The sequence below is a fragment of the Triticum aestivum genome, chromosome 2B (genome assembly GCF_018294505.1).
Source record: "Triticum aestivum cultivar Chinese Spring chromosome 2B, IWGSC CS RefSeq v2.1, whole genome shotgun sequence".
NCBI lineage: Eukaryota > Viridiplantae > Streptophyta > Magnoliopsida > Poales > Poaceae > Triticum > Triticum aestivum.
Genome location: NC_057798.1, coordinates 205,322,886 through 205,345,612, shown reverse-complemented (window position 1 = coordinate 205,345,612; position 22,727 = coordinate 205,322,886). Strand labels below are relative to the sequence as shown.

The following is a 22,727-nucleotide window of genomic DNA, read 5'->3' as shown; positions in this document are numbered from 1 at the left end:
TGTAGACAAAATCTTGCAAACGAACGATGCGATCTCTGCTTTGGATCAGTTCCGATCGATTATCGTCAACGAACCGACCATTCCACCAACCGCTTTAAACCCAACTGATCTCGATCAAACTGCGATATCCAATCTTTTAACACTTCGTGCATAGTAGTATGTCGCAAGCAAAACACCAGCGGCACAAAAAGCACGTATCCTCGGCAATGAATGATCATATCCCACCCTAGTGATTAGCCTAGATACGTCACCGCCAGGTTAATCCACAGACAAAGCACGCACTTGGCCAGTCTGAGCAGAATCGTGAAGCAACGTGTGGGCAAAACAAACAGACAGTAGGTACTGCTACCCCGTACGTGCAGTGACGTGCTTGTTTATGCAGCGCGGCGACAGTAATGGCGCCCGATCGAGGCCCAATGATTCAGCTCCCGTTTAGTTGCGCTCCAGTATATGTATATCGCTGATCAGTGATCCCCTCGTCCTCGGGCAATAATACAGGCGCCCCAGTGTATTACACCACACAACAAAAACAAAGGGAGCGGATCGGCTGCAGCTGTGCCACTCACTCTCGACGTGCGGATGTGGCCTGTAGGATCAGCGCAGAACGCAGAATTATACTACTACTGGTACAATGTACATGCACTGGCATTCTCTCGTTAGAAAATGAGATGCTGGCCTGCTACTTTAGTTTAGCTTAGCGTCGATCGACCCCCCCACATGCTCGATTACGGACGCTTAAGTGCACTTGGTTGGGGAGCAGATCCGCGCGGTGCTCCCCTAATCGTCTCCGCGGAGAATAATCCCCACCAGTCGCTGTCTACTTATGTTGTTGCATACTCATAATACTAATATAGTGCCAGTGTGTTCGATCCAGTGGGATCTGTCATAAATGGGCTGATTTCTTTCAGCTCTCGAGAGAGCAAACTACACATGATTGGATTGGAGTCAACATTCATGCCAGGGTGAAACCAGTTGACGACGGATTTGCAACTTTTGTTCGAGAGATTACAACTTTCGGTGCAAATGGGAGCTATCTTTGGAATGTCTGTACAATTGGACCGCCACTATACCATCAAGTGATCGTAAAACTGTACGTACTACTGTAAAAAACCCAGGTTTGTATCAAGTATCAAGTATTTAGAACGAATCCACAGTTTCAGCTAAAACTAAGTGCGTATGTCTCATACTCCAGTGAGCCTCTGAACTAAAGCGGGAACAAGCAACCTGTCGAAGAAAGCGCACCTCAATCATCAGTGTCTCGGCTTTACTTCCACTTCGTTGACATCGCGGATAAAGATCTTAGTAGCAGGTTCATTCCTGTAAAGTGCAAAACTGGCGGTTAAATTGACGGTTCGGCGGTTCTACCTTGAATGATAGGGGAATGTTCCTATTGTATAGCAAAATTTTGGTCTTACTCTACTTTTCCCCTTTCGTAAGTGTAACTGGATGCAACAGCGAGCAGATTGTTATCCTTGCTGAAAGACAGAGCAGCAATGCTGGTTGGGTACTTGGGGGACTGCAATCGGAACAGAAAAAAAAATCAGATATCCCGAGGTCTGAATTCCTGACACAGAATTAGGATTAGTTTGTTTGGCAGATAAATCGCGGGGCAAGAAAAACCTGAAACAATCTCTTTTTCTTTTCTCCATCCCAAGTGTACACAAATCCATCACATCCGCCCGTGGCGAACGTTCCATGTCTGCATACGTTAGATTAGGCTATTAAAGGAACTGAAAGTTGATGACGGTGTGAGTGCGAGAGAGATGAGGGACATCGTACTCTGAGTGGAATGCAATTGCATTAACAGGATATGCAACCCTCCCTCTGTCCTCGGTCAATCGATGGCACTTGAAACGATACCTGACAAAAATAAACAGGCAATGAAAAACCATAAGGCTAGGTATAAAAAGGTGGAACCGCTTGGCATGAGTGGTTAGCTATATCAAACACAATGAACAATGCCCTAAAAAAAGGTATAAAGGTGGAACACAAGTGACCTTATGTAGAATAAGGAGCCAATTGAGAGCAATGTCAATGCCCTTATCTTTAATAAACTAGCTATTTAGAAAAGGTGTCATCCTTTTGCAACACAGTATATATATACCTCTTTTCGAGACTAGACTCAGATTGGTCAAAGAAGTCCATTGCAACTCGTCCGTCCGTAGTACCCAAAGCAAATCCTACATACAGGTCAAAAATAGAGATTAAATTAAAGGACACTTTGCTGAATGTAAAGAGGCCTAAGAAATAAAATGAGAAATATGCACTAGAGATTAGAGTTCAAGACGATGATAATTACAGCTAGTTTGAGGATGAATACTCCAAACTCAAAAAACTATTGAACTTCCCTTTGCAAGAAAAGTATTGATTATGCTATGTTGTGACTTCAACACCACCCATTGCCCATGGGTAGTATCTTCAAACGTAGGACTAAACTTATACTCCCTCCGTTCCAAAATAGATGACGCAACTTTGCACTAACTTTATACTAAAGTTAGTGCAAAGTTGCGTCATCTATTTTGGAACGGAGGGAGTACAAGGCTAGAGCCCTAGAAAAAACTGAAAATATATCACCAATGTTGATTACTGTTTATAACCATTAATATTATCCTGCCAACGGAATTAGAATGTCAGGTAAGAGAAGGTCCAAAACAAAAATAAAAAACATAGTCAGATGTAACACAGAACGGATGACACCATTAATGTGGATCAACCATTAACCCACGAGGACTAGACAGAAATAGAAGGCGTCCATAGTCAACATAGCGCTGGAGCACTAGAACAATGACGAAACCAATTGAGATCAGTTGCAAATATCTCATTCTGAATCAATATAGATAGTGACGGAAGGCGTTAGCATTATAGTATGAGACTGGAGGGATATCTTAAATTCAGACTTTGCTGTGAATCTTTCATTATGAGATAGACTTGTTTTCTAAGCTCTACTGCTGGAAAATCATATCTTGAAAGAGACACCGAGAAGCTAAATCTTAACGATTATTAAGGAAACAGTAGAAGTTCAAACTTTCCCAACGGGTTGACCTGTTATTGCACCTTTAATAGTTGAATCAAAGATCATAAATCATCCACACCCTTGAACCGTTGAAAGTTACAAACCGAATGGGAAATTCTATAACCATAAGACAAAATGACCATACTTGTCAAGCATCAAGTAGATTAAGAAGCAATGGAGCCAAATGATAATCTATACAAAAACTGATAACAACATTGTTGCATGAATCTCAAACAACCTATCAACCCACTGGTACACAAAAATGATATATGGTTCCATGAAATTTCAAGATATTTATCTATTGACCATGCATTAACACAAGGAAGTTAATCATGTACCAATTTTTATAAGATTCAAGAAACAGTACAAGATAACATTTCTCATGGTGCCTTTCCAAATGAACAAGAAGGGTTCATGCCAAACAAGAAAGGTAAATTCTATTACAACTTAGTACATCTTTTGTATGTTACACAAATCAACAAAAATAAGGTTCAATTCATGCCAGTGGTATTTAGCAGGAATATTGATCAATGCATATTGGCAGAATTATCATAAGAACGTCTTACCAGTTTTATTTGGATAACACTCAACACAGCGTGTTTGAGAATTCAGAAAAGACTTCCTTTGCTGAGGCTCAGACATATTACGCAAATCATAAACATTCACATGCTCTCCTGCTGTTGCAACAACCAACTTATGTCCTGCTAATGAAAGTGCGTATACACGTTCAGGTTGGGTGTGTGTCCCAATAAGTGTATATTGTGGCCCAGTCGCACCTCTTTGATCCCAACACTTTATAGTCCTATCCCAGCTTCCAGTGATTACTTGACCTGGCATAAGACAGGACACAAATATATTATGGTTAATGTTATTATTAAGAGTGAAAAATTATCTGTTTATTAATGAATTATAGTTGTGCAGGAAATGCCAGAGCCATTGTACGTGCGATGCTGTAACCAATATGCTTGATTTTCTTAATTTGTCATACATACTATAAGTCTCTAGGCTGTCTGGTAGGGTGAAATTTTCACCTGACCTATTCGGTTAAGACTCTCATCTAGTAATCCACATGAGTTCACAACCAGATGACAATAGTATAAGACATCAGGTTATCTACTACAGGTATTTTGGGTCAGAGACAATAATACCGTAGATGCTAGTCGCATAAATGTAGAGATCACATGATTTGGATGTTTCTAGAGATGTAGGACTTGTAAACTGAATATATATTTGACACAACAAAGGACAAACGTGGTAAACTTCAAACGTTAACTGCCCACATTACGACTTCTGAATACTTAAGGCCATATTTCACCACTGTCTACTATAGTCTTCATCAGCATCGCATGTCTATTGATAAAGCCAAGACCCACCAGGTAGCTATCCTCCTAGATTATCTAGTGTTCATTCAACAGATATCATCTAGGCTCTTTCAGTTTCTCATATTGGGATTTAGGAACAACTATTGAATGATGGCAGATGAACAATACAGAGAACTAAGCATAAAAACAGAAGATGGATATCATAAGTAAGTTCATGGAGTGGATATTTATTAAATACTCTATCTTAAAACATAAGTAAAATATACCCAAAAATCAGTATTGTTGCACGGTAACAGAAGATGGCTGTATTTTATATGAAGCTTATTATGATAGTTCCAAACCAACACCCGAAAGAAATAAAGCATGAACTCGCTTAGCATAGAGATCCATTGAACTGTTACAATTTGGGGGTCAGATTGACAGGGTTCTTAACTTAATTAACCCATCTCTAGCAACACGAAACATGGTTTTGATGATAAATTAGCAATGTTCTTCAGAAACTGAAGTTTGACAACACAATAGCACTGTTCAGCAAAAGCGAACAGGCAAAAGTAATTAAGCAAGTACCTGTAGTATCGGAGTACTCCACACAGCGAACTGGACCATCATGGGTTCCCAAGCGATAACTAGTTTTGGAACTAAAGGACAGCCTGCATTATATGTAGTACAACAAAACAGATCCGAAACATACAGGTCATCAGTTGAGCTTCGATTTGTACGAATGATCTGACCGAACAGAAATTTAAATTCAGTTAACCGTGCTGAATAAATATGCTATTGCCTATGCTGCGGGCATTTGGGTCTGAAATCCACTAAAATCATGTCCCACCCTACTTCCTACGGACCCATTTTAACATCAGAAATGCACTTCTGAAATCCAAAGCTCCGCCTCTGTTCGGGGCTATGGTGCGAAACTGTACCGCGTCCCCAACCACTCATTCAGAATCGCTAAGCAAAATACCAATCAGACGGGACGGGAAGATGAATAGGTGATCCCTATCACCTCACCTCCGCACGACGTGGTCGCTGGAGGCGCTGAACGCCGAGGAGTCGTTATCGTGGAAGCAGCAGTCCAGCACGGGCCTCTTGTGCGGGAACGCCCCCACCAGCGCGTCGGTGGCGGCATCGACGTCCAGGAGCCGCACCGCCTGGAAGGAGCGAACGCGCACGCACAGCCAAGCCCGCGCAGGCACAGAACCCAACGGATCAAACCGAGCAGCTAGGGTTTCGTTTCCTCGGGGAAGTGGGAGGCGCGCGAGGCTTGTGAACTAACCTTCTCCCATGAGGAGACGAGGAGGCGGTTGCTGTGCTTCGAGAAGCGGAGGTTGGAGACGCCGTCCCTCGGCGGGTGCCCCAGCTCCCTGCCCAACCCGATGCGGCCGCCGCCAGCGTCGACCGGCGGCTGGCCGGTGGCGGGCGCGCTCATGGCGGGGTCAGGAGGAGGAGGAGGCGGCGGTGGCGATTCTGGGTAGCTTTGGGTGCTGGGGTTTGCGGTAGGTAGGATGCGGTGGGGACCGAAATTTTGAACCCGCGACGAACGAGCCGTGGAGCAGAGCGCGGGGTTTATAGAGGAAACGGTTTCGGGGAGGAATGCCAGTTTCGTGGAGGAACCCCCGACCCGCCGTCGTATGGGCTAGATTTAGCATTAGCTGGGCTTTGGATTTGGGCTGGCTGTATGGTCCGAATCGGCGGCTTATATGGTGAATTCAGCGAAATCACTGTACGTGCGGTAGAAAAATTACCCCAATCTGTTGAGATATGGTATGCGACAATTGAATATTTGAAACAAGAAATGAATTTTAATTTTGGGATAATGGATCCTTCTAATCCAGTCTATATGTGAAGTTAAAGAAATGTTCATTTTTTCAACCGCAGATAGAATACCCGGATCATGTCATTAGCAGGCAAAAGGGTGGCTACAGACTAAAAGAAAATCCTGCGCAGTGAAAGAGTGGTCTACTTCCAAATCAAGCACATTAGATTTTGGGCTTAGCAGGACATGCATTTCATTCCCAGGAGATTAGCTCATTTGACTGCTCAAAGACTTAAAACACTTGAGCGATAGCGAAGCCAAGCCGCCGCCTATAGGCGAAGGGACGAAAGACCACTAGGCCTGATGGGAAAAAGTATGACAACCTCGGTTTGGTTAAGGTTATGAAATTACAGAGTTGTTTTCCTAAGTAGAGAAAAATTCACTGTAGGTCACAAAACTTGAGCTAGCTGACACTTAAGTACCACTACTTCAAAATACCCGAAATACAGTCCATGTACTTGCGCAGGGGGTTCACTTTGGTCGGTATATACGAATTGAGCTACGTATTTGCTGACTTGGCCGAGTCAGCCGTTGCCAGCTGTGCTTTGACTGCCACTTGTGCAGCACCTGTCCACTTGTGCGTTAATAGTAGATGGCTGGAGGTTTTTTTTGCAAATGCGCGCACCACCTGGTCGGACCGCACCCACCTGGTCATTAAACGTCCCGCACCTGGTCGGACTGCCGACTCGTCCTGGTTGACTGGCTGGGAGGAGCCGAAGGTGATTGTCCTCTCTGACGACGAGCCGGAGGCCAAGGTGGCGGCGCCCGTCGTCCCCGAGCAGGAGGTCCAGATGGTGGTGCCCGTCGCCAGGGAGGGTGACAAGCACCACCCCATTGACGTCGAGCTTCTTCCAGATGTTCCTGACATCGTCAAGCAGGAGGTGGAGGTGGTGTTGGCCCTTCAAGCACAGGTGGACGTCGCAGCGCAGCAAGAAAGGAAGAAGAAGAGGAAGGTGGCAGCTGACATGGAGGTTCGCCGCTCGGAGCGCCTCCAGAAGTTGAAGAACTGAAGATGATGCAGTTGCAGTAGAAGGCATGAAGAAGATGCAGTTGCAGTAGTTAGGTATGCTGAAATATACAGATTTTCAGCATATAAGTTATAAAATATTAGTTTGTTAGGTGTGCTTGTATATTAAGCACATAAGTTATTTGTAATTTTTGTCTGTTGAACTCTGTTGAATCGGCTGTTGATGCTATATAAGTGTTGAACTGGCTGTGATGCTATATATGTGTTGAACTGTGTTGATGCAAAAGTGGCAGTAATCCAAAAGTGTTTTGTTGGTATGTAATGGTGTTGATGCAGTCTTGTTGCTATATAAGGCAACAATCCAAAAATCTCTTGTTGCTATATAAGGCAATAATTCCAAAAGAAGTAGCTGCTAAGGTTTTGAATCTTAGCTGAATTTTTGTCTGAATCTTTAAGACAACTGTTAAGATTCAGTTAACTATAATCAAATCAGTTAGCTTTTCAAACTCAATTCAGACAACTGTAAAAAAATCTGTTAGCTTTTCAAACTCAATTCAGATATCTTTGCAAACTAAATTCGGTCAACTATAAAAATTTAGATAACTCTGAATTCATGAACTGTAAAAATTCAGTTAAGTAGTTTGGAGGGGAGTGGAAATATACTAAGTAGGTTGTCAAGTAACACTTGAGCAAAGCACCGTTCCTATCACACTGGCATTGCACCCTGTTTATCACACCATAGGTCCTGGGTTCGACACCAGGCCAACCTTTTTTGTTTTAATTTTTTAATTTTATGCAGTTAATTATCTATACTCCAACAGTGAATAAATCAATGAACTCCAACTGAATAATAAAGCAACTGAACTCCAACAGTTTTCATTTGAGTTCTCTTTTCGTTTTGAACTCCAACAGTTTAACTTTTGAATGGCAGTATGAAGCCACTGAATCTTCACATTTCCAACAGTTCAAAGAGTCTCATTGTAGTTTTTGCCAAAATATTATAAGTGCAAAAAGCATTGAATCATCCCAACTCCAACAGTTTCAAAGAGTCTCATTCAAGTTTTTGGCCAAAAAATTACAAGTGCAAAAGCACTGAATCATCTAAACTCATCAAACATGTTCACTCTCTTCGGCTTCTTTGGCACATGTCCACTTGGTCCTGCCTGCTTCCTCTGCTCAGCTCTTAATCTATTGGCCTCTTCTTGCTGTATCTTCTTTGCTTCTTGATCTTCTTTTCTCTTTAGTGTTGCCATAGTTCTCTTTGCTTCTTGATCTTCTTTTCTCTTCAGTGCTGCCTCTGCTTTAGCTGCCATTGCTTCAAGGGCTCTGGCCTCCTTCTCTTCTTGCAATGCAGCTTTTCTTGCTGCTGCAGCTTCCTTCCTTGCTGCAGATTCCAAAGCTTTCTTCTCTTGTGCTGCTCTTCTTCTTCTTTGTGAAGACTCTGCTTTCCTCCTTGCAATTTCTTGCCTTTTTGCTTCTGCCTCCTCTGCTTTCTTCTCTGCCATCTCATTCATGGCCTCAAGTGTTGCATCTCTCCTGGCTGCCATCTGTCTTTCTTTGTCTCTCTTCATCTGCAGCAACTTCATGGTCAGGTTGCCTTCATTTGTAGCTGTTGTTGTCTGTGCTGCATTGTGAGAACTGGCTGCATTTGAGATGAATGAGGAATCTGGCAAAATGATTTCAGGTTCTTCTCTAGGAACAGGTCTGGATTGTTGCATCCTATGAAGCATTGTAAATCCAAAGTCCTGCACCTGTACAAAACAAACATCACATGAAACATCAGTACAACAAAAATGACTGGACAAAAGAGGTCAAAATTAAGGGACAAAAGTGGAGAATTTGCCTGAAAAACAACTGGTGCATCTGCTCCATCATCTTGTGTGACAATGACCTCATCATCTGTATCATGGCATCACATGGACCTCCTCATGTGTATCATGGCCATCAACATGGGCCTCCTCATGTGTAACTTGGCCATCAACATGGACCTCCTCCTGTGTAAGTTGACCATCCTCTTGTGTGACCTGAACCTCCTCCTGTGTACCTTGGCCATCATCTTGTTGTGCCAAAACAATTTCATCATCTGACACATCATCAGGAATGGCCCTTGGACCCCTTCTTGTTGTTCTCTCTGCTAGATTTGGCAAAATGCCAGCCTTTTTGAGATTACATCCTTTGATGTTGTGGCCTGTTTCATGGCAGTATGAACATGTTATTGTGATTCCATGTCTGCTCATCACCTTGGTTCCATCTTTCTTTTCAATCTCATAAGGCTGCTTTCTCCTACTTTTGTTTGAAGGCCTCCCTACTTTTTTTTCAAAGACAGGTGGCTTGATTTCACAGCCATTCATCTTCTGCCACTCACTCCTATCTCTGCAAGGCTTGATAATGGGTTTGTATGCTAGCTTGAATGCTTCTATACTGTAACAGGAGTGCACCAAACTCTCAGGATCAATCCTCTCATGTCTGCAGCATGCAATTGCATGGTGACATGGAACTCCACTAAGATCCCACCTTTTGCATGTACAACTTTCTTCCTTCAGGTCAACAATGTATGTCCTGTTCCTGTTGTCAACCTGAAAGATGCCATCACCAGCCCCTGAAACCATGCATGTAGCTGACAGCTCTATATTCTTCTCAATTCTTTTCCTAATTTTTGGGCATATTGAGCCAGGCCAGGTCTCTGCCTCTTTTCTTTTGTTGTAGAACCTGACCATGAGCTGTGTTTTGATCTTGTCAATCATTGATCTGAGATGCATCTCCCTAGCCTCAAGAATATATTTGTTGAAAACCTCACAGTTGTTGTTCAGAAGGATATCACACTTGACCAATTCTCTTTGGAAGCCCCTAACCCAAGTGTTGGGTGGTAGCTGCTCAAGCCACTTGTATGCTTCTAGGCTTATGACCTTCATTTCCTCCATGCTTGCAGCCCACAGTTCTGGTGTTGTGCTCCTTGCACACTTCCATAGCTGGTTTTTAAGAACATCTCCTTTGTGTGTTTGCTGAAAATTCTGCCATATATGCCTAACACAGTGTCTGTGCTCTGCATCAGGAAAGTGCTGCCTCACTCCCTTGATCAGGCCCTTTTGCTTGTCTGACATTATAGTCCATGGGTCTGTGTTTACAATTCCCAAGTCACTCTTCAGATTTGACAGAAACCATTTCCATGTGTCAGTGTTCTCTACCTCAACAACTGCAAAAGCTAGAGGGTAAATGCAGTCATTAGGATCCATGCCAACAGCACACAGCATAACACCTCCATACTTTGTCTTCAGGTGGCATCCATCCAAACAAATGACAGGCCTACAAGCTTGCATGAAACCCCTTTTGCAGGCATCCAGAGAGAAATAACAACTTGCAAATATGCCATTACTGACACCCACATAGAAAGAACTCCCTGGGTTTGATCTTCTGAATTCTTGTGCATAATCCCACATGCTGTTGTACTGCTCCAACTCATCTCCTTCAATAACTTTCTTCACTAACCTCTTAGCCCTTCTAAGCTTGCTTCTTGTTGCTGTCATGTTCCAATCTTTCTGAACCACCCTTGCAAAAAATTTCATGTTCATGTTTTCATCTGCTATGAAAGAATCAAGATATTTTCCAGCCATAAAAGGAGCAGTGAATGACTTAACACACCATTTCTTTATGCATGTATGCTTTGGGTTGTATTTCTTGATCATAAAGCAGTTGATTCTCCCATCAAATGATGCAGACAAGGTCCAAGGGCACCCATCTTCACAAATGGCATTCAGTCTTTTCCTATCATTTCTAGGGCACCTAATGTCAACTCTCTCCTGACAGCTGTACTCTTTGATAGCTTTCCTAAGGAACTCAACAGATCCAAAGGTCTGGCCAACTTGAAACTTTGGTTTAGTCAGGTCTTCCTCTCTAAAACTTTTGAAATTCAGCTTCACCTTATCTTCATCAGAGGATGGCAGACAAATATCCACATCTTCAGTAGGATCATCAACTTCTTCTTGGACTGCTGGTCCTTTGCCCTTCTCACAATCAACATGTTTGTCAAACAAGTCATCATCATCCTGCAGATCAATGTCTGAATCAACAATTTGTGGAATATAATCTTCATCTGAATCCTGCACTACTGTGTCTGCTGCATCCATGTTCAAAAACCTACAAGATTTCCTTGCCCTAAACCCAAATTGAGATGAAAGGTAAGTAGTTCCAGGCTGGGGTGGACTTGGTATGAAATCATCTTCTTCTGACTCTGCTCCACTTTCTGACTCTGCTTCATCTTGCTCATGCTCTTGATCAGAATCATGCTCTTGATCATGCTGAGCCAGCTCCTGTTCCACTACAGTGAGCTCAGCCTGCTCCTCTTGCTGTTGTTGCTCTTCTTGCTCCTCATGCTCTTGATCATGCACTTGCTCTTTCTTTGGCCTACTTCCACTGAATTTGGCAAATGGAGGATCCTCATCATCAGAATGAACAGGAACAGGAGAAATATATGATCTCAGGCTCTCATCATGATCAAGAAATATTTGCTGAAAATGATTCCCATTAAGAACACAATCCTTCATGTTCTCTGTCATAGTGTTGTCTCCCATCTTAATCTCTCTTAATCCATTCTTGTACACTGTCAACCCAGGAACACACCAATAAGCCCTGATCCTGCCCTCAAACTCATATCCAATTTCCTCCACTAGACTGGCAACAACATCAGGTGTCCAATTATCTATGTCACAGTAATCATACCAAATGGAGTGACCTTTGTGATAACCCCTATGCTTGCCAGCACACAGAAAGTAGCCATCATGTATGACCTCAACAGAGAATTGGTTGCTTAAGTGACCTGCAAAACAATCAAGTTGAAAAAGTTCAGACATTTCAGAAAGAAAAACAGAGATTCATGGCCCCAATTAACAAATGTATGATCTTACAGGTCGAAAAGCAACCATCTTTGGTCAATCTGACACAATGTAATTGCAAATTACAACAATTTTTGGACCAATTAACACTCTGACACTAAAAGCAAACTTTACTGCTTAAACCCTAGACCCCTGGACCGATGAAAAATTGGGGGGAGAAAGAACCATAACCACTCCAGATTTCTGCAAACATGGCCAAACCGTAGATCCTACTGCAAACACCCCATGAAGCAGCCCTATTTTTGGCCTGTCAGAAAGATCTTCACAAACTGCTAAAACCCTACCACCCCACACCCAATCCGTCAGAGACTAGAACAAACTACCAAACCCTAGCTCCTACGCGCAATTGATGCGGCCAAGAACTCTTTACGGGAGCTAAATTGCACAGATCGAGCAAAGGAGCTGCTGGCGACGGCGACGTACCGTACAGGGGCGGCGAGGCATCATCACGGTGACGCGAAGGAGCAAGAGGCACGTCGCGCAGGCCCCTCCCGAACGGCGCGGACGGCGGCGGCTCAGCGTCCGACGACGTGCTCATGGAGCCGTCGTCGACGCCAACGACGTCCGACCTCGGCAGCGACGATGAGGAGAAAGAGAACTGGTGCGGGAGCAGAGAGGGGTTGCGGGAGCAGAGAGGGGTTGCAGGAGGGAGGAGACAGGAGCGAACCGGTGCGGTCCGACCAGGTGCGGGACATTTAATGACCAGGTGGGTGCGGTCCGACCAGGTGGTGCGCGCATTTGCAAAAAAAACCTCCAGCCATCTACTATTAACGCACAAGTGGACAGGTGCTGCACAAGTGGCAGTCAAAGCATAGCTGGCAACGGCTGACTTGGCCAAGTCAGCAAATACGTAGCTCAATTCGTATATACGGACCAAAGTGAACCCCCTGCGCAAGTACATGGACTGTATTTCGGGTATTTTGAAGTAGTGGTACTTAAGTGTCAGCCGGCTCAAGTTTTGTGACCTATGGTGAATTTTTTCTCTTCTAAGTAATACTAAGAATTGGAAAAACAGTTCGGAAAAGAGAAAAGCTAAGGTTACAGAAAAACTTATCTGTCCACAAAGGGTACGGTGTCGGTATGGAGGCACATCACCTGTGGATATAGACTAGGCTAAGGCACTTTGTCTTGAAGTATTTACTGAGACTACACTAAGGATGAAGTCAGCGAAAGTTAGCTCGTAACTAAGAAAGCCGGTATCAGAACGGAGCCCTTCCAAAATCAAAAGCAAAGAAGTCCAGGAACAAAGATGCTTCTCTACTAGCCCCATTACGAGGGAGGGTTATTTCTAGAAAAAACAAATGGATATCCATTCTATCTAGCCGAGGGATATTTCTAGAAGGTAGGAAGCTTATCCTTCCGTCCAAGGAGAAAGAGACAAGTTTCCAACTCATCCAAGTTTTGTCATAATGCTGATTGAACATCGAGCTAATAAGAGGGACTACCATACCCAAGATACTCCATTAAAGAAAAGGTATGCTTGTTTGGTTTTTTTTGGTCCGAGAACACACACCACAAACTCTCGATGTTGATGAGGATCATCTGTTCTAATACTTTGACATGGGGATCTTTTGTTCACTCTGACGATTAGGATGAATGAAGTATAGAGGGAGGTCTGCCAACCATTTATTTTTTCACACATCCACATGAGTTTTCTTCCGAGCGTTGCCGTTATTGCAGACTCAAGAATAATTGCAATTATAGCACAGAAAGATAAACATTAATTATGAATATGGAAATAAATAATAACTTTTATTATTACCTCTAGTGCATATTTCCTTCACATTTGACAATGTACAAACATGTATTCAAAAAATATTCAACATATATTTTAAAAATATTCAATATGTATCTTAAAATTATTTATTATTTGTTAAGAAATGTTCACCATAATATGTATTTATAAAATAAAAAATCAAGGAAGAGAGCGAAATAAAAGGAGAGAAATCAAGAAAAAATCAGGGAAAGAGATCGAAAAACCAAATAGGAAAAACAAAGAGAAATCAATAAAACACAAAAAATAAGAAAAAAATGGATGGAATGTAATGCCCCGGATTCGATGCGCCAGGTGTCTGCCAGTTATTCGCCGTCGTTGCCATGTCATTTGCTTGCGTGTTGCATTTTGCCATGTCATCATCTGCATTTCATATCATGTCATTATGTGCATCGCATTTGCATACGTGTTCCTCTCATGCATCCGAGCCTTTTCCCCGTTGTCCGTTTTGCAATCCGGCGCTTCTACGTCATCCGGCATTCCCCTTTTTGCCTCTTCTCTTGTGCGGGTATTAAACTTTCTCGGAATGGCCCAAGGTTTGCCAAGCGGCCTCGGTATAGCACCGGTAGACCGCCTGTCAAGTTTCGTGCCATTTGGAGGTCGTTTGGTACTCCAACAGTTAACCGGGTAACCGCAAAGCCCTCTTTTGTTGCAGCCCAACTCCCCTTCCAAAGTGGCCCAAAACCCATCTAACTCCCCTCCATGCTCTCGGTCGTTCGATCACGATCGCGTGGCCGAAAACCGCTCCTCATTTGGACTCTCCTAGCTCCCTCTACCTATAAATATGTCTTCCTCCCCGAAATCCCGCAGTCCAAACCCTAATTTTCTCCTCCGCGCCGCGCCGGACATGTCCGGACCCGACCGGACGCGTCCGCCACCGCCGCTCGACCAATCAGCGCCCGACACCTGTCCCGCCGCCGCCGATCCGCGCCGCCGGCCCGCGGAGCCCATCCGGGGCCCGCGCGGGCCCGATCCGCGCCGCCGCCCGCCCGCCGACCTCGCCGCCGGCGCGCCGCCGCCGCTCCGTCCCGGCGCCGCCACGCGTCGCCTCCCGGCGCCCCGGCCCCGCCGCCTTCTCCGCCAGCCCGCGCTGCCGCGCGTGCACCTCGCCGCCCCGCCGCGTCCTCCCGTGACCCGGCCGGCCGGAGCCGCCGCCGGTCGCCGCCCCGTCCCCGTCGTCCGGCGCCCCTCCGGCTGCGCCTCCCCCGGCCATCTCCCTCGCCGGCCGCCTCCCCATCGCCAACTCCGGCGAGCCCGGCCCGCCTCGGCATCTGTGCCCGAGCCCCAGATCTCAGATCCATTTCTTTCGAAGGTTGATCTCGTTTTCCCTAAGTCCCGAAAATTTTGCATAATCATTGCATGTTCATTGCATCACATCTTCGCACCCGTAGCTCCGTTTCGTGCGTGTAATATGTCAAATTGTTCGCCTCAACAAGTACTTCATTTCATTCCATTGCATCATTTTCATTTGAGCTCATCTTGATGCCTGAAATGCTGTTGGAAGAGTGCATGTTGATGTTAACCTGCTGAAATTGTTATAACTTGCTCATTTATCATTTTTGCCATGTTTGATGTGTGCATCCTATGAGGTTGATATCTACATGTATGTTGATCTATGCCATGCCATCTTTCCAGGGGTGTTAACCATGTATTTTTGTGAGTTGTGTGTTGAGTGTATCAAGCTTGCTAAGTAGAGTAGTTGATGTTGCTGTTTTCTTGACAGATTCTGTTATATTTTGTTGCTATGTTAACATGCTTCTACTAGTCATTTCGTGCATAATCTGGAGATGCTCTATAAACATGTTTTGATCTACATATCATGATATATCCATTCATACCCTTGGTTGCAATTACAGCCTGCTGGAACATGTTGTAATCTTGCTCTAAAGTTGCTTGAAAATGTTGCTGTCAGCCTGTTAACATTAAGTTCACTAGTTCCCATGTGTTTTCCTAGTGATCCATGCATCCTATGAACTTGCTCTTGCCATGCTTAGCTTCATAAACATGCCTTCTTACTGTTGGGTGCCTTGCCATGCCATGTATTGCTCTGTGGTGAGTGGTTCAAGCTCACGAACATGCCTACTTATTTTTGTTCCTGCCATGTATAAATCTGTAATATAACTTGCCATGTTTACATGGGTGCCATCATATTTTCTGTGCCCTTTTGGCTCATGGTCAGTAAGGGTCTTTTGATCTATGCTTTTAGTAGATTCATGCCATGCCTTTGTTTGCCACGAGAAGTTCCTGTAACATGTTGTTTGATAGCTCTAAACATTGCAACCTGATATTATTTCTGCTAAAGTCTGAAACTGTTATTATTTGCAATCTTACCATGTGTTTTGGAGCATGATCTAGTGTTTTCTGGAGATAGCTTAGTGTTCATGTTTTGTTATGCTTTACCTGTACTTCATGCCCATGCCTTTTGTTTTCATATTTTGGTACTGTAGCATGTTGTTTTGATGCTTGTAAGATGCCTAGTTGATGTTATGGACAGATTGTTGCTATGACTTGTATAGAGTGTATGTGTTGAACCGTTGCTCCGTTTTGAGTGTGCTCTATATAAAACTTGCTTGATTTTGCATGTAGTTTCATATTATCATGTTGCATCCTTGTTTTGAGGTGTTTGCTTATGTTGGGTGCATTTTGCATCAATGCCATGCTTAACTTATTTTGCTCATATCTTCTAGGCCGTAGCTCCGAATCTAATGAACTTTATATGTAACTTGACTAGAATTTCATGTAGATCCTCTTGGTGCATCTTAACTTGCTGTTTAACAACTTGAACATAAGGTTTATTCAGTTCTGGACCAATTTCGAAATTTGCATATGAGGACTTACCGGAATTGTTATATGTTGTTCCCGGCCTCATTTAAACTTGCCTTGATGTGTTGTTCTTGTTTGCATCATCTCTTGCCATGAGTAGCTTCATGTAGCCTTGTCATGCATCATGCTTGTTGTGCATCCTGTCTTGTTCATGTGTGGTGTGTTTACCATGTCGTGCGCTTCTTCTCGATAGTTCCCGTTTCGTTGCGATCGTGAGGATTCGTTCGTCTACGGTTGGTTCGGCTTCATCCGTTCGTCTTATTCATGGACTCGTTCTTCTTCCTTGCGGGATTTTAGGCAAGATGACCGCTACCCTGGATCTCACTACTATCATTGCTATGCTAGTTGCTTCGTTCTATCGCTATGTTGCGCTACCTATTACCTGTTTATCAAGCCATCCCATATTGCCATGAACCTCTAACCTTTGACACCATTCCTAGCAAACCGTTGTTTGGCTATGTTACCGCTTTTGCTCAGCCCCTCTTATAGCGTTGCTAGTTGCAGGTGAAGTTGAATATTTCTCCATGGTGGACAGGATTATGTTGGGATATCACAATATCTCTTATATTATTTAATGCATCTATATACTTGGTAAAGGGTGGAAGGCTCGGCCTTATGCCTGGTGTTTTGTTCCACTCTTGTCGCCCTAGTTTCCGTCATACCGGTATTATGTTCCCGGATTTTGCGTTCCTTACGCGGTCGGGTGATTTATGGGACCCCCCTGACAGTTCGCTTTGAATAAAACTTGTCCAGCAAGGCCCAACATTGACTTTTACCATTTGCCTCACCACCACCTACTTTTCCCTTGGGAGTCGCTCTCTCAAGGGTCATCTTTATTATAGCCCCCCCGGGCCAGTGCTTGTCTAAGCGTTGGTCCAAACTAGAGCACCGTGCGGGACCATTCCTTGGCAACTTGGATTCGTCGGTACCTGTACGCTTCGCTTATCCGGTGTTGCCCTGAGAACGAGATATGTGCAGCTCCTATCGGGATTGTCGGCGCATCGGGCGGCTTTGCTGGTCTTGTTTTACCATTGTCGAAATGTCTTGTAAACCGGGATTCCGAGACTGATCGGGTCTTCCTGGGAGAAGGTCTATTCCTTCGTTGATCGCGAGAGCTTGTCATGGGCTAAGTTGGGACACCCCTGCAGGGTATAAACTTTCGAGAGCCGTGCCCGCGGTTATGTGGCAGATGGGGATTTGTTAATGTCCGGTTGTAGATAACTTGACACCAGATCCGAATTAAAACGCATCAACCGCGTGTGTAGCCGTGATGGTCTCTTCTCGGTGGAGTCCGGGAAGTGAACACGGTTTCTGTGTTATGATTGACGTAAGTAGGTGTTCAGGATCACCTCTTGATCATTGCTAGTTGACGACCGTTTCTTTGTTTCTCTTCTCGCTCTCATTTGCGTATGTTAGCCACCATATCATGCTTAGTCGCTGCTGCAACCTCACCACTTTACCCCCTTCCTTTCCTATTAAGCTTTGCTAGTCTTGATACCCATGGTAATGGGATTGCTGAGTCCTCGTGGCTCACAGATTACTACAACAACAGTTGCAGGTACAGGTTTTGCGATGATCCTGACGCGAGAGCGATGTTTGCTTGTTTGGAGTCTTCTTCTGCTTCTTCTTTGATCAGGGGATAGGTTCCAGGTCGGTAGCCTGGGCTAGCAGGGTGGATGTCGTTTGAGTTCCTGTTTGTGTTTCCTCCGTAGTCGGATGGTGCTCTGATGTATTGTTGTATTCGTGTGGCATTGTATGCCTTATGTATGTATCTCTATCTATTATGTAATGTTGATGTAATGATATCCACCTTGCAAAAGCGTTTCAATATGCGGGTCTATCCTTAGTGGGACCTTCGAGTTCCTTTTGGATAGGGTCGCATATTGGACGTGACATGGAACCTCCGAAAACCAATCCGAAGGTTTGAAAACCAGCCCTAGCTCTGGACAGGAAAATTAAACAATGAACACTACCACTAATGGGCCAGAACCTACTTCAAAACTCTAGAGGCGGACACTTACGCCTCGCAATATATTGCACATATAGCACCGAAATATGGCGAGTGATTAAAAAAATAGTAAAAAAAATTCAAAAAAAATATCTTTTTGTGGAGAAAGATGACATTATCACTGTGATTGTGTGTAGTGGCTAGCGTAGGGCTTCATACAAGGATCGGGCAACTAGACACAAATTAATTCATCATTTTTTTCAGTTTTGTTGATTAAATTTTAATATTCACTAACAGTAAAACATATTTTTTTAGTAATTCTGCAATGCGAAAAGCTTTTCATAATTATGCAGATTGATAATTGAAGAAAGAAAGAGGAAATAAGCTATAACCTATCCTAAAGAGAGGATTGATCTCCTCTACAAAGATGGCTAGATGAATGGTGTGTATGTCTTGCGCCTGACTGCGGCTACAACTCTCATTGTCATGTCATTTATAGTTAATTTAATAGCCCACTCATATATGCGTAGGCAGAGGGTCTTTTTTTCTTTTTGAAAAGGTAGCCCACTCACGGGAGCAGCGATTCGGTGCCCAAACTCATCTGCATCCGCGTGGAAGAAAAAAATTCAAAATAAATACTAGAAAAATTCAAAAAAAACATTTTTTTTGTTTGGTAGATAATTTGGTGCGTCATGTGTGCTCCAAATTTGAGACCATTTGGACATCTGGATAGCTCTCGGCAAAAAAAAAACAAATTTGGGGTCTGTAAAAAATGTTTACCGCTCATGTATTCTTCTGACCCAATTTGTCTATTTTACTGAGAGTTGTTCATAAGTCGAAATGATGTGAAATTTGAAGCACACCTCTCGCAACAATTATTTACCAGCAACTTTTTTTTGACTTGTTGTGATTTTTTTTAACCGGGTGTAGATGAGCCTGGGCTAAGAAATGAACATTCGCCCACTCATATAATATTTAGCTATGAAAATATAGTAGCTTATTAATATCTGGCTCACCTTATTGTCTCACAAAATTCCTAAGAGCCCATGCTGCATCTGCTTGTAATATCTACAACCCGTTTCTTTTATCCCTTCCTCTTTTTCTCCAACTCAACACAGATGTGATATGAAAATTTCTATAACATACTCCCGTCGTCTTATTGTACCTACTCTTATTTTCGTGGGTGCAGCGTAGAATGAGGCAACGAGCAAGCGATATCACTTGAACGGATTCAGATTGACTATCGCTTTGTCTTCGTGCTTTCATGAGTGAATATGTTAGATGTTTGTAGTCTGTCGTATGTGATATGCTCTGTTGGCACACTAATCATGTTGCTAAACTAGATTAAGCTTAACAGAAACTTCTTAATAACCTAATACTTATAGCACTGATTAGTACATATATCTAGTAGCAAGAAATAATGCAGATAGACTAAACAAGAAAACTAGTAAGCTACAGCCAGGTAGAATATGCATGATCAAGGCCATCTCACAAAACAAAAGTATAAGTGGCTCGGAAGATCAAACGATATAGCTGCACCCGAAACCTCATTAATTACAAGGATCCCACCTACCTCAACTTGCACATAAAAAGACAACTAGTAGTGGCACTTCGATGACTTGAAGCTCTAGTTCCCCACGAAGATTTTTAAGACCCCTTCCAATGCTTCACCTTGTACAGGTGCTAAACCTTCCACGTAGGCAAAAAATCTGATGTGGCAAGTTATTTAAGAGGAGAGAGATGGGTGTGGTAACTCCAGGAAGAACCAATGCTAAGCGCGTGAACCTAGGCAAAACATCTAAAAGAAGGGAGCCCACCAATACATGAAGAGCTTTAGTTGCTAAATCATTAAATGAAGCAAGCTTAGCAACCATAAGCTAAGCACCTATGCATTGGGGAGTATAGTTGCTAAGCTATTTAATGTGCTTAGCACCTCATCTAAGCACCCATGCATTGGCAGCAGTATAAATCGATTTTCCAGGAAACTTGGCGAGCCATGTACTTACACAACACAAAACCGGAAAAAGAAATATCTCGAGCACTCTGGTGGTGTTAACCATCTCCAGCATTAGTTCACCCAGTTATAAAATATAGCACAAATTCGTTTTGCCTGTCAGATCTTCCTTTTTTTTTGCCAGATGGGATATTTGTACCTGGAGAAAGCGTTGTGTGCGTGTCTAGGTTTGCCGTCCATGCCGACTGCGGCGGAGCTGTATTTGTGATGGGGTTGTTTAAGAGACATTATTATACTGGAGATACACGTAATTTACATCCATTTGTAGGCGTCGTGTCATTCCACCTAAACTATTTTCATGTACGGCCCGTATTATTTTATGGATCCGTAGCACACAAAGACTAACTGCATCTTCCATAAACAAACTCGAGTTCGGTAAATTGAAGAGAGCTTGGAAGTGGGTGGTGAGATGCTAGCTCATGGTGCATCCGGTCTTGGTTAATACTCCATCCGTCCGGAAATACTTGTCGGAGGAATGAATATATCTAGATGCATTTTAGTTCTACATACATCCATTTCTATCCATTTTTGCGACAAGTAATTCTAGGCGAAGGGAGTAGTATGTTTGGACATCTTCAGGAATCTAAAATTACGATATTACAAACATGGCATGTGTATGATGGAGTCCGTGTATCTCGCAAAAAAAATGATGGATTCCGTGTATGATATAGTCTACAAAGTCTAATTTCAAATGCCTGCAAAAAAAAAATCTAATTTCAAATCTGAACTGTTTAAAGTGCTTTCATCAAGAGAAGAAGTATCCATGACAATTTTGTGTATGTGCGCAACCTTGTGTGTTGTCTCTTCATAAGAGTAAAACTTCGTCCTTTCTTTTCAAGCTTGACATTTGCAAAATCTTCAAACCGTTGAGATGGGACTGCATCCCCGGCCTTCCCCAACGGAGAGCCTTTCCAAGTAAATCTCGAGATTGGATCGCCGCCTTGTTGTGCATCTCCTTCTTGAGGATTCTTCTCGATGTTTTGCCCCCCTCCCCCAATTAAGCATGGTCACAACCTTCACCAAGGCCCAAGGGGAACCCTATCGCCGCTCGTATTTGTCATCGCCATCGACCCACTCCAACAAGTACTCGGCTCGACTACAAGACTTATTCACAAGATTAGAGGGTGGGGAGCCACTTGGAGGACCTTCCTTCATGCCGATGATGCGGCGGTTTTCATGGCGCCGATAAAGATAGATATTGAAAACCTCACTCACGTCTTGTGTTTTTTTCATGAGGTCACGGGGCTGGACACAATCTTTCAAGGAAGCTCGGTTGCTCCCATCCGAAGTGGGTACTTAAACTTGGTGGAGATCCTCTAAAGCTTGCTCGTGACTCGTGCTTCATTCCCCGTGCAATGCTTGGGCCTTCCCCTAACGGTTTGACAACTCAAGATGGCGGAATTTCAATTCCTCGCAAGACAAGGTTGCGGATAGGCTTGTTCCATGAGAAGGGCAAAACATCGACAACTCGGGTCGTGTAGTCCTCGTCAAGGTGGGGTTTACTTCACAAGTGATTTGCCATGCAACACCTTTTGTCATTCTGCCTCTAGTAACTCGGGTCGTGTAGTCCTCGTCAAGGTGGGGTTTACTTCACAAGTGATTTGCCATGCAACCCCTTTTGTCATTCTGCCTCTAGTATATGGATATCACCTTTAGTCATCGTCCTTTGTTTTCATATGTGGAGGTGCATATGTATGATGTCCTTAAATTCTAATGTAGATACTTATGTCATGGCATACAATTTAAGCGGAATCGTCAAATGGCGAAATTTCTCTTCGCCGAAAGGGATACATAGAGTTCCACAACTTTTGAGAAAAAGGCCATGCTATACATAACAAAATCATATGAGAGGGATTGGTGGATTTCCTTGCGCGAGCAGGGTGAGTGGGGGAGGGGGTTGCTCGTGGACATTTGGCGGTGTTACGGATGATTCTAGTAATATGTGACATTATGTAGTTTAGTTTCTTGCTTGTAGGTCTCTTGTAAATATTTTGTACTTGGCTTGTTCCTAGTTTACCTTGAGGAAATGTAAGATTGGTCGCCTTATTTTAAAAATTATTGAACTGGATGCCAAACCAAGAGTAGGTTGATTATTATATTTAGCACAAAGATAAGTGCCCTAAATATTCCATATAATTTGAGAAGTACTGGTGATCTAAATGGT

General features: G+C 43.5%; 1 protein-coding gene across 1 annotated transcript; it reads right to left on the bottom strand.

The window, feature by feature from the left end:
- Window positions 1-962: 962 nt before the first annotated feature.
- Window positions 963-5,857, bottom strand: LOC123041068 (mitotic checkpoint protein BUB3.1). The gene is made up of 9 exons (XM_044463769.1): window positions 5,609-5,857; window positions 5,344-5,483; window positions 4,903-4,985; window positions 3,580-3,843; window positions 2,105-2,180; window positions 1,780-1,860; window positions 1,621-1,699; window positions 1,416-1,516; window positions 963-1,317 (listed from the first exon to the last, which is right to left on the bottom strand). Exons 1-9 carry the CDS (start codon window positions 5,759-5,761, stop codon window positions 1,251-1,253), a joined length of 1,044 nt encoding a protein of 347 aa, XP_044319704.1. The 5' UTR covers window positions 5,762-5,857; the 3' UTR covers window positions 963-1,250.
- Window positions 5,858-22,727: the final 16,870 nt, after the last annotated feature.